Source organism: Falco punctatus (genome assembly GCF_963210335.1).
Source record: "Falco punctatus genome assembly, chromosome: 1".
Taxonomy (NCBI): domain Eukaryota; kingdom Metazoa; phylum Chordata; class Aves; order Falconiformes; family Falconidae; genus Falco; species Falco punctatus.
In genome coordinates this window covers 61,444,439-61,457,168 of record NC_137580.1, presented here as the reverse complement: position 1 = coordinate 61,457,168, position 12,730 = coordinate 61,444,439, and the positions used below count along the sequence as shown (strand labels likewise).

At 35.4% G+C, this 12,730-nt stretch overlaps 1 protein-coding gene across 3 annotated transcripts in view; it reads right to left on the bottom strand.

Moving 5' to 3' along the window:
* The window catches only part of SLC7A2 (solute carrier family 7 member 2), a 60,261-nt gene that overhangs the window by 5,371 nt on the left and 42,160 nt on the right, over positions 1–12,730 (bottom strand). For 2 of the 3 annotated variants that reach the window (XM_080389949.1, XM_080389947.1), the window contains exons 4-11: positions 11,706–11,871; positions 11,020–11,156; positions 10,119–10,341; positions 7,440–7,579; positions 3,553–3,655; positions 2,138–2,343; positions 1,668–1,834; positions 594–702 (exon numbers count right to left, since the gene is read on the bottom strand). In XM_080389949.1, the coding sequence (XP_080246075.1) occupies positions 594–702; positions 1,668–1,834; positions 2,138–2,343; positions 3,553–3,655; positions 7,440–7,579; positions 10,119–10,341; positions 11,020–11,156; positions 11,706–11,871 (1,251 nt within the window). Of the gene's footprint in view, positions 1–593; positions 703–1,667; positions 1,835–2,137; positions 2,344–3,552; positions 3,656–6,896; positions 7,034–7,439; positions 7,580–10,118; positions 10,342–11,019; positions 11,157–11,705; positions 11,872–12,730 lie in introns of all 3 variants that reach the window. The other variant, XM_080389948.1, reaches the window with a different exon arrangement.

Genomic DNA, 12,730 nt, shown 5'->3' with positions numbered 1-12,730 from the left:
CTTCCAGAAGGAAAAAAAAGAACTTAGGGTTTTCAGTCAAATAGTGCATTAAAAAGTAATTAGTTATTACTCTTTGGCTGAACATATTTTCCAAAACAAGTTTCTTCTTCAGGTATCTGAATCAGCTCATGCCTCAGCTCTTCCCTGTTTCTATGGAAATTCCAATTCCAAATATTTTTTGCATAATTAAATGCTCTAATAGCTCATGAAAACTACCATGTCAAATTTATGTCTAGATGAAATCAACATGATTTTCCATATCTTAAGGGAGAATGACTGATATATGGAGAAGAAACCTGTTACAAACAGGTTTCTGCACAATTTTAGCTATACTTAGTAGGAAAAAAAAAAATTGTGACTTATTGGATGTCCAATATCTTTTATTCTTCATATTACCTCAAAACTGCATTTACAATTTTGACTGCATATAAATACTGCTTCTGAAGCATGGTCTTGCTTTCATCAGAAATATCAACCGACTTTTATTAGAACACAGGCTTTTTTTCCAAGTATTTCAATGAAGAGAATGAAACGTTCAAAGATGGGATTCATGAGTCCTAACGTAAGTGACTGAAATGTACAGAAGTACCTACCAAGTGCCATCCAGAAGCTAAATCTGATCCAAGTGTCTCCACTTAATTGTACCATCAAGTAAATATTTACCAGGATACTGAATGATGGCAAAAATGGCAATAGTGGAACCTAAAAGGAAATATTTAATACCTTTATATTAAACACAATTTCTTGCATGTCACACTTCAGTCACACAACACAAACTAGAGGTGACACATCTAATAATTGAAAAAGAAGTGAATTTTTTTTTATTGGAATACACTGAAATTTTCTTTTTCACTGGGTTTAACCACCCATTTCTACATATCTTAAAAATTTTAAATACATTATGTTTAATATTTATTCTCTAAGGTTGTGTAGAAAAACTTTCCAGTTTGTGCTGAACTAATACTAATGTATTCCTGTATCTACAGCTGAAAATATATTTATATATCCTTTCTTTCTGAAATACCACCACCACCCCGCAACGCCACCAGATTCCTTGACCTTCATCATTATTTCCATTAAATACTCCAGTAAAAAACTCATCTCTGAACATAAGTGAAAGCCTATAATGAAAGCATGATACTTTGGGAGGTACAAACTGCACTGTGATCCAAAGCATTGTACACAACACAGACAAGTTTAACATTTTAATCGGTTTACATTAATCGGTTTCTGAACTGGTTTCTGGTTTCCAAGTGCTTAAATTTAAGTCTAAAATTACTTGGGTCTCAGCAAGGTGCACTTTGAGGCTGCGCCTAAAGGAATACCTAGAAGATCGGTGCTGTCAGATCCACTAGTTGTAACAGCAGCTGTCACACCAATAGCAGTGGTATAGCCCTTTTCTGCAGCCGTGCTCCTGTGCGTGTCACGCATTCAATCTGTGGTCTGTAAAACCCTCTCTTGTCCTGAGAAGACCTGGACTGGACTGCACATCAGCCATGACCATCTGTTACCCTTACCTTCACCAAAAAACCTGCAATAGTGGCAGTGCAGTAATGAAAGACTGCCTGAAAAAGGACCATCTCTCTTCTCTCTCTCTGCCCCTCTCCCACTTGTTAAATCCATCCAAACCTCTCATTAGAGAATAACATAGAGAATATGTTATTCACCATAAAGGCCACTTTCTGCTGGTTCTGAGGCTGCCTTTGGATGAGGAGAATGGTAACTATGAAGGACGCCACCAACACAGCAAGAAGGCCAACACTCCAGGGCTCCAAGTTAGCAATAAAATGAATCCCGTATGTAGTGAGGACACTCAAGCCACAAACCAAGCAAGCTGTGTGAAAAACAAAATGATGGAAATCGGAAAGAGGTGACTTAATCTCTGCATTGAAGAGGAAGTGACTTTTAAGAAGGATGGTAGCAGGCCTTCAGTATGAAATGTTATCATGAACATGTTTAATTAAAGGAAAAGATACTAGACTACAGATTAGATCCATCAAGAAGTATAAAAGCATTCTGCAGAATGACATTATGACTGAAAGAAGGCATGTTATCACTATATTTTTGATTTTGTCTTTAATACACTTCAATTATCTATGTTAATGCATTATATGAGTTTGCACAGTTGAATACTTACCTAAAAGACCCACTAAAAAGTTAACAGTAGTTGCAGTCTGCTCAGTGGGTAAACTGGATGGATTAATCAGGGCCTGAAGCCTGAAGTGATTTTCTTGTATCATATTTATCTGTGATTCACTTACTGCAGATGCCTTTTCAGATGCAGCCAAAGCTGCTTTTTCTGGAGAATATTTTGGTTGCTCATAGATTAAACTGGGTTGGTACCTATGCATAGAACAAACAGGATAATAAAAAATTAAGCTTACTTTGGGATCTGAAGCAATATGACTCTAGGAATGCATTTAAATTCTTTGCAGTAGACAGTGAGAATTTCCAATTTATGACTGCACTGCAACAGCACATATCATTAATCCCTATCATATACAAACAAACAGTGGCAACTCACTTTTTTTGCTTGGGTTTGTTTGGAGATTTTTTGGGGGCAGTTTTGTATAAGCTACATGAATGCGTCAGTGGGTCAGATAAATGACCAGTCTCGTACAAAAAGAAAGGACGACAGGGTCTGGTGATCAACGGCAGGGAAATGGCAGGGGAACTTCTTTCTGACTTGCTTCCCATACTGTAAGAGGCCTCCTAACTGGCATAAAATGAAATTTTACATCTGCTTTGTTAGAATTTAAGCGTATTTTTAGAAATACATATGTTATGTAAGTCACTATGGGATAAAATAGTCTTCTCTTTTAAAGTGTAAATTACTGTAACAATGAACTTGAGCTGACTTCAAGATGTTGTACATTTAAAAGTTAATTACTTAGGCTTAAGTAATAAAGATTCACCTTTTTAGTCAGTATGTATGAATACATAATAAGGTGAGCTGTAGCTACCAATGTATCAATATTATTCCATAGCTTTACAAACAGAACAGGTATCAGAATTTTACTGACAAGTATTTATAATCTCACTCATTGAGAGATAATATTTGCATTGTCTTTTAGGACAACCACATCCTGAAACACTTGTCTGGTCTTACATTTCTGAGTAGGGTAAAACAAAGAAATTATCTGAACTTGTCCACCCTGTGAACTATCTAGAACATCTATACCTTTCGCATGTAGCCCCCACAACGTAATGGGCCTGATGTACAGCATAGACTGTATTCTTCTCAAAATACCATTCACTGAATTTTGCACGCAAGCTTACATCTAGTACCTTTGAGACTAATGCTTAAACCAATACATCTGCTGGGAAATAAATGGTGTCTAGAGTTCACATGAAGCTTTGACTTGACTAACTGTTATACTGATATGACAATATATCATTGTTTTCTTTGGTGATCTTAGTAATCATCTATATACATACAGCTAATCTTAACCATTTACCTGTCTAGCAAAAAATGTACCCTGTAAATGTCACTTCTGTTTATATACTGATAACAGAAAATCAAACAGTAGAATTCAAAGGTTTCTCACTCACCTAAGAATGAGGACACAGGTTGCCACAAGTGAATAAGCAAGAAGTGTACCAATAGACATCATGTCCACTAAAGCCTTTAGGTCAAACAGAAATGCCATAATAGCTAAAAAAGAGAAGAAAAGGAAAGGCAAAATTTGTACGAGACTGACATAGGATCAAAGAATCATTTAGGTTGGAAAAGACCTGTAAGATCATTGAGTCCAACCATAATTGTTAAGATTAATATTAAGATATATTAAAACCTAAGATTTTAAAATGTCTGCAGTGTAACTTTAAATTGTTTATGGTAATCCTTAAAAACACGTCTTTGAAGTCACCACCAAGATTCCCAAACCTAATTCCCTACATTTGGGAATTTCATTTGTATAGATATGCACTGATGAGCCATACAGTCATGCTGCAGAATCAAGCAATTGATATTGGACTCATCTGGACATAAGTATTTGCACACATGGCTTGCTGAATTTGGGCCACATTAAAATACATTTTTATAGAATAAGGTTCAGGTCCTGCAACAGAATCTGACCAAAGCTGAGGGTATGGATCTCACTGCAAAACTTAGCAAAAATGATCTGACCCAGCAAGTCAGCAGTATGCAAAATTCCTGCTGAGCTAAGAAAGAGGTCTATGTAAAGAGGACTTTCAGAGTAGTCTCAAATAAAAATAGTTTTGTGGGTGTTTTTAAATTCATTCTCTTACTAAAAAGAATTTAAGTTCAAGTGGCCTTCAAGAAAGACCAGTAAAATCTCACAAGAATTAATATTCTTAAGATCACTGAAATCGGAGGCAGAAACTTCCATGATACTGAGAGCAGTTATAGCAGTCTTTGTGTTTATAAAAGCTAATACCACATTCTTTTGGAGATTCTGGAATGTCTTTTTTTTTCTATGCTGTTTGAACATAGAGATACATAGCTTATAAAGAAATTGGCACAAGCCATCACTAAATGAAAGGCTAATATTAATTGATTTGAAATATATGTTATTAAAGAACCTTTTATAATACTTGTATTTTATGAACATTATTGGGACGCAGAAAGAATTTAAACATACTTAATCTTTTGAATCATCAGGAATCTCAACATCAAAAGAAATGAGTAAATGTAGCCTTTATACACTGTATGTATATGCACACACAATTTTTTCTATGTTCAGAAATACTTATATATAATATTCATGTTACGTGTTTGTTAATATATTTGCAGACAGGTGTATAAGTGCACAAACACACATTCTGCTGGTATTTGATCCTGAAGGAGAAAGCAAAATGTAATTTTCTGAAAACAAGACTGCTGTGTTACAGGAGCTTCATTTCATCTGTGATCTCCTTTTCCAATGAAGGAAGGAAGACCATCCTGTTTTCTTCAATGACAGTGGATGTTCCTAAATCCAAGCTGTCATTTACAGGTTAGATTCCTGAATACTTTGCATGCTCAAAAGAGCATGGGTAAGCAAAGCTGAGGGAGAACAGAACCTACTATAACCTCATGTACAGTAGCTATATTTAATTTTTAATCCTAGCTTCAAAAGGCTACTTTGTAGCCCAGAATATCTTTTACATTAGAACCAAACTGAAAAATGTCTCTAAGTTTCTGACTAAGAGGATAAAAGACATGGTATTGGTTTTTCACCTCCCTTAACTCTGCTCCAAGAAACAACAGGAGATCAATTTACAGTGAAACCTTGGACTGACACCAAACAATTTTGCTATGTGCAGGGTTTCACAATCGCGATTACCACCTGTGAAAAGGTAAGTCACAGTAGTAACGTGGCAATTGCCTCAGCTGTATTCTTGGCCTGATAACTTTAATTAAGGGGCCAAACATCTAATCTCCTTAACGTTTCTTAAAGCTACAAAACTATCCATGCTACCAATGAATAGAAAAGTCAGATAATACAAGGTGTTGCATACATCTGTAACTATTCTGGCAAAACTATTTATGACTACAAGTTACCAAATACGCATCTTTTTGAAAACAGAAGAAGAAATTACTTCTTCTCCAGCAGCAGACAAAGCTGTCTTCAGGTGAACTGTTGACACACCAAATCCCCCAAACTGTCTAAAAGCAGCACAAGTGATGGCTGCTGCATAGCTGTAGTCAGGGCTGTTTAACTCTATCAGTCAGTTTACCAGCTGGGTAATACAGTTTTCTTTCTCCTCACCATTACTGTGATTTCCGATAAATTTGTTCATTTCATCCCACATAACTGCACTTTCAAATTGTTATAGGGGAATATGTCAATATGATAAACTCAAATAATAGAAAGTAAAAACAATGAAAGTAATTCTAAGCAATTTATTTGTACTGACCGAAGAAAAAGGAACTGATAATAATGCTTCATGTGGGAAGTATTCGGACAATGACTGTGCCTTCCCACATGTCAAGTGCATGGTGTCAGTAGTTCTAGTCTTGTGGCATCTGAGGATGACCCTGACTAAATAATAATAATATTTTTGTCTCAGTTCTGTACCTCTTACCTGATACCAATTTGAGCCAACGTTGCTAAATATTGTAAGGCATGTATTTTATATCTGAATTACTTTTAAGACTTATTTATTTGCCTTTGAGTTAAATACTTCTAGAGCTTCCAGTTTTCCTGGGTAATTTAAGACATTCCACTGAAATGACAATGAAATGTGGGCATAGCTACATGTACCTCTGCAAGAAGTATGGACAAAAGTGAAAAATTGTACGTTAACAGTTTCTCTTTGTGAAACATTAAGAGTTGGAAACAGCTCCCAAAATGCTGTTTTGCTAAAATATGTGTGGGCATGTATGTGTATATGTATGTGTGCATCCCGTAACCCCGCCAACACACACACATACCCATCAACCGCAGTCTGGTAAGCCTACACAAAACCAGGATCATTTTCTTTAGAAGGAAATTTTTAAAAATCTCTATATTTTACTCAAACGTTGATCCTGCTTCAAATGTAGATTTTTTTTTTCTCATGACTCATAATAAAAAACATGAAAGTTATTTTCCCCTGTTACAGATGTGATAAATATAAAGGTGTACATCAGACAAGGAAACCCTATAAAGTAGAGCATCAGTCTAAGGGACCCAGATTAAGTAACAAGCTTATTCACCAGATAAGGGGCCAATATTAGAAATTAACAAACAAATAAAATAATTTTAAATTCTGTGATATTAAGGACATCACCACCACCATGATTGGCATGATCTGGAGTTCTCACACCCTTTGATTAACTCAGTAATTTTATTCCCATTGTACATGCAAGGGAAGTTAACAAGCAGCCCTTTTCAAAAATATGAAGTACCATGCACGTGCATAAGGTGTTTAAATCTCAGCTTTAAGTAACATGGGCTTTGAGAGCTTACCAGAGATGACCCCTGCTGTCAAGGTGGCAGAAACTGGTGCCTGCCTCTTACTCACTTTGGCAAGAAAACTAAAGAGTAAACCATCGCGTGCCATGGCAAACAGAATTCGGGGCAAAGGGAACATAGAGCCGAGAAGACTAGAACAGAAAAATGTATAGTTCAAATACAGGTTATTAAAAGCACAATGCTTTACTGGTAAACCCAACTACACAAAAAGAAAGCTTGGAAGAGTTAATGGGTTTAGGTATAGTTTTGGTATAGGCTCTGTATTGCTGCTCTTGGTTTTTTGTTTGGTTGACTGATGTTCTTGGGTTTGGGTTGATGTTTATTTTGAACCTAGGCTCTGAAAGCACTTTAGATTAACCAATAAATACAAAATCTGTGCAGAGAAAAGTTTTACTGGTAGCCTACTTTACCTGGCGACAATCAGATTGATCATTTCAGTCCAAAGCAAATCAAAGCTGCACAACAGTGGTTTATTTCCATATATGCAACGTGTTTAGCAGTGCACCTTTCTTTACATGGATCAACTCTTAGTCTCACCTGCTACTGCACCGGACGATAGAGTAGCAACTAGTGGGGTCTTCGTTTTGGAACTGATTTGAGCTAGACATTTGAAAAGCAACCCATCCTTCGCCATAGCATAGATTACACGTGGCATTGGGAAAATGGATCCAAGAAGACTGAGTAAAAAGCAAACACATGCAACATGGCAAACACAGTTCATGCAGAGTTGTATCATGGACAAGATAAACAATGTTAATTAATGGCATGTATAGAAACAAAACTTATGATTGTAAGACAAAACCAGAAAGCCCATAGCCCAAGATAGTACAGATCAGACACAAATAGAAATTTCTTTTTCCTTGTAAAGTTGATTACTTTTTTTTTTTTTTTATTGATTAAGGTAATGGAATTGCTTCATCAGAGGGAATTCAGATTGGCAAAATAACTCGTCATCACTGTAGTTCTTGGGTATTAGTGGACCAGGAACATGTTCCAGGTCACACTAAGTATGCGATTAAGCTTTAGTATTCCTGGAGAAAGTCTGTCAGTCAGCAGCAGCAAATCAAAAAGCATTAGCAGCATCTCTTACACTCTATATTTCCATGTGAGGCTGCTGATTAACAGTAATTCAAAGTAAGCACCATACAGTTATACTTGGGCACATTACTTCTTTCCATTAAAGCACCTCTAGCCAAGTCTCATTAAGATTGGTTGGGGTTTTGTGTTTGGGGTTTTTTTTTTAAGAAGTAAAGCTAATTAATTTAGATTTGTTATTAGCAGAACACAGAAAGCTTTTAAACCGTTGATATCTCAAAGCTCTTTTTAAACATATTTCTTAAATTAAGTGGTTTCTTTCCCTCAAAGCAAAGTAATTGTAATTAAGAAACCCCAAAACACTGAAAAGACAAAAGGCAAAATCATAGCCAGTATAACCTCTGCAGCAAGCACACTAGTTTTTAACCAGGTGAATGGTTGCCTTTCTTACTTTAGAGAATCGACTATATCACTTACAGAAGGCACAGGTTTTACATACCACAGATGCTAAGTACCTCCAGTAATGCTCGTGAGACACAAGCGTTAAGGTTAGGCACACATGAGAGATGTTTCATTGCACATGAACTGATCTTGATGTATGAATGTCCCTTCCAAAAAAGAATGTTTCCTGAAGCAGGGTGACAATTGATTTTTCAAATAAGGATACTGTTAAAATCCACCGCTAAATTTTTTGCTGTTGTAGCTTTGTAAAATTCACTTATCCTACACCTTTTTAAGTACGTTGACACAAATAATGGAAATATTAACAAACATCTTTACCCTGGGGAAACAAGTTCATGACATAACAGACACAACTATATGGACCAAAAGCAATAATCCCAATTTTTTTCTTAATTATGCCTCTAAAATGAGAAATATGAAATAGTTTTTTTGTTCTAAACTGATATCTGTCAACAAACTGAAAGATTTACCTCTCCATATAAGTAAATATAATTCTTCAGAATACACTGGAAAAAGAGACTAACAGTTCAAATTTCTGAAAAAGTGTTTTACCACCTCAGTTAATTTTGTTTTCCAAGATTAGTTTCTTTAATCTAGTTTTTGCTTATATATCACTTGGACTATTTATCAATATAGAGGAAGCATTCATTAAAACCCTCCAAAATGAGGGGACCGCAACAACTAGATAGAAAATAACTGTAATCCCAGAATGAACTGTGTAACTATGGCATTCTTTAGTCAGTCCTACAATTCTTTTAATGTCTTGCTGGAAGTATATTTTTTTTCTATCCTCTCCTACATCAAAATATTCCTTTCCTTCAAAACATTGTCCACAGGCAGCGTGCTCATCTTCATGCTAATGCTTAAAGGATCATCTCAGAGTACTGTTAGTATTAGTGCCTCAACTGGCATGTCGTTTTCCCTTCCACAAAGGCATCCAGTATTCTTACCACTAAGTTGATGTAAATGACTCCTTACCTACATAAGCTCACAGAGAATATTGGCATCAGCATTTTTCTATCCCTGAATTCGAGTACCAAGCCATTTTCTATTCTATGAAAGTGTTTGTACCACATTACAATTGGGATGTAACATATATGAACATATATGGACATATACCTCATACCCTCCCTGATCCTTTTAATCAATGTAACATGATAAGATTATATCCAGTTTCACAAAGGGGAATAAATTATAATATTTTCACAGCTATAATCTACATCTCAAATACCCACACAGAAACCACAGGAAGGGATGATGTCAGAAGACAGACTGGCTACTGGAGGAAAACAGAGACAGGCAACGGAGATGAGGAGTGGAGTTAGTTAATCATCTCTTCAATTTTGCCTGCAAATACACAATGCCCATAAAACTGCTGAGTCATTGGGAGTGAAGAGCAAGAAAGGACAAAATGGGTGAGGTTTATTTTATCAGTTAATAATAACTTGCAGGTCATATGTCTGAAAATACATATTTTAATAAAAAATATTTTGGGTAATAAGCAAAAGAGGTAAAGTTCAATAACAGTACAGTTTAAAAAAGGAATTTAAATTGAATTACCTACTGTGATCAAGACCTGCTCAAGTCTAAAACATGCTTATAATACTTATGGATAATCCTTTGCATGAAGTAAGCCTTCAAAATTAACAAGAACATATGTTTAAATCATATATTATCCATCAGCTTTTCCCAATAAAATTAGTATTTCAGCGTCTTTACCTTGTAGACAAAGCACAGAGGGATCCCACTGCTACAACGTATTTTGCAGGACCCCATCCAACATATTCAAATGCTACTGGCAGAGGACTTTTCTCGTCTAGTAGATAGTATGGCATCATAAGTGTCAATGCAGCCGAAACCCCAAAATAGGCCATGAAGCAGACAAGCAGGGACACCACAATTCCTATGGGTATGGCTTTCTGAGGATTCTTGACCTCTTCTCCTGAAAAAAGGGGAAAAAAATGCCCCACCAAAACTTCTTACTCATTTCCACCTTCAGCTTTCAAAGATAACATCAAAGACAAATAATGTGTTAAACTAAGCTATGGGAATCATATGTGTTAATAGAAGTTTTAAAAATCTGTATAAAATAGGCTCAGTGACACAGAACAAAACTCAGTATTTTATTGCCAAGAACAGCATTTGAAAATAGAGGTAAACTAAAGGACATAAAACACATTCTATATTTAGACTACTCAAAGCCCATAATTTCTAGTTATTTACCTACAGTTTGGAAGTTCAATATACTCATTCCCTATCACCCGTATACAAGCCAGCCTTTAGGAGAGATACCTCATTTCAGAGAACTGTAAAAATGGCCAGGTGGTTAACATGACTTGGGCAGAAAAAAATGTATACTAATCACCTCCCAGACTTAGAAAGCAACAATTAATTTCTTTAGAACAGAAATAAAGTAAGTAAAATCTCCTTCTTCCTCCCAGAAAGATAGCCCCATTCAGAAATGAATTCAGACTCATTCCACATGGACTGAAGGAGGTTTAGGAGAAAGCAGAAGAGCAGTTGACAGATTGTTATGCTGATCATGTGGGGTTTTTTTACAAAGAAAACATGTTACACATATATAGTTATACACATATACACACAGATATAAATACTATACCAGTTGTTGCAATGCAGTCAAATCCTACAAAAGCATAAAAACAGGTTGCAGCACCAGCCAATGTTCCTGTGAAACCATATGGCATAAAGCCACCACTCCCATACATACTTGTCACATTCTCATAGGACGAGCAATTCCTATAAAGAACAAAAATACAGCTGAAAAATTACTTATTTTTTTTATTATTGGTAGGACAAAAACATGCATCCTGCTCCCCTGCCACTCTGGAAACACATTACAGTGCTCTTGTCAAGACAGTTCTGCTTTACAAAACTGCTCGAGAAGACATTTTTATGTCAAAACTTGTAATAAAGACAAAAATAACAGTAAATGGAATAATACCTGAATCAATCTTACTTCGCAGTTTGTGGCAAAACTTGTTAAAACACTAACAGTGTAGGCAACTTTTGCTGTTGTACTCACATACTGCAGTTAATACATGGCTTCAGGATAAGAAGCCAGTAACCGCTCAAATGGTTACAAGACAATGGGATTGAAATAAGATGATTTTTAAAGGAAACTACAAACAAGAAAATAAACCCTCTATTTTTAAGGGAATAAAAAGTTTATTATTCCCAGCAACAGAGCTATTAATTGATATATTACCTGCAACACTACTAAAGCAAGTATAACAGAAAATTGCTTGGACTATGAGCAAGTAAATTGATTTTTTAAAAAAGCATTACTCTGTTACTGCAGTCAGGTTTATGAGATATTCTTCACTTATTTTCCAGTTGTCAGCATCTCCTTTCACAAAACCAGAAATCATAACGAAGAGGAGGACTAAGATGTTAATGGCAGTGAAAATTTTATTCACCCATGCAGATTCTTTTACTCCAAAAGATAAAAGACCTATAAAATAAAAATATTTTATAGATGTGAATGGTCCCTTAAACTAATAAAATGGCATTTTAAAGAAGATATACATGTAAGTACTGTGAATAATATTAAACCAACAGCAGTAGATTTTATACTTTTAAAAAGTGGTAGCGCAAATTTGCTAGACTTTTTGACAGCATGGCAATAGGCAAGTGTGTTGGAAACCACAAAACAGAAAACTTTTAAAATTTCATTCTTTAAGTATTTTGAGCAATTGTTACTTACTGCTTTCCTGAGGTTCCAATTCATATCTCTATTTTATGCAACAGAGCAAAAATATGTACAAGAATTCTATGCTTAGTCACAACAGATTGGTAGAATCTGTTTCTTAAAGAACACTCATTAGATTAATCAAATCAGAAAAATTATTGGATTAATAATGTAATCTGATCACTCTAAATTTTTCAGGGCATATCCGTCACAGTTAAGAGTACCATCTCCTAGCTTATCAAGAATTTATTTAAATTCATTCCTTTAAAAGAAATGCATGCCTCCTGTTCATAAACACTGATTCACAGAGATTCTAGAAAACAGTCGGATACAAAATACACATGCCTTAGGTTGCAGAGTAGTGCATTTAAACAATCTGAAAGTTTGTTGTTTGCCACAGGATCCTACTGTGCAGTTAGATTTATAACAACTGTAAGTGTACTAACAATTTAATGGAAAAGCAGGCAGTGAGCAGATCAGTGAAAATTAAATGCAATGGGAAAGCCTCCACAGGTTCTTTGCAGTGTTTCCACTAATATCACATACATGCTTTCCCTCATTATTCAGAGATTAAGTCTGAAAATTTTAAGCCTCTCAAAATAATGTCTTAAAAATTTCTGAC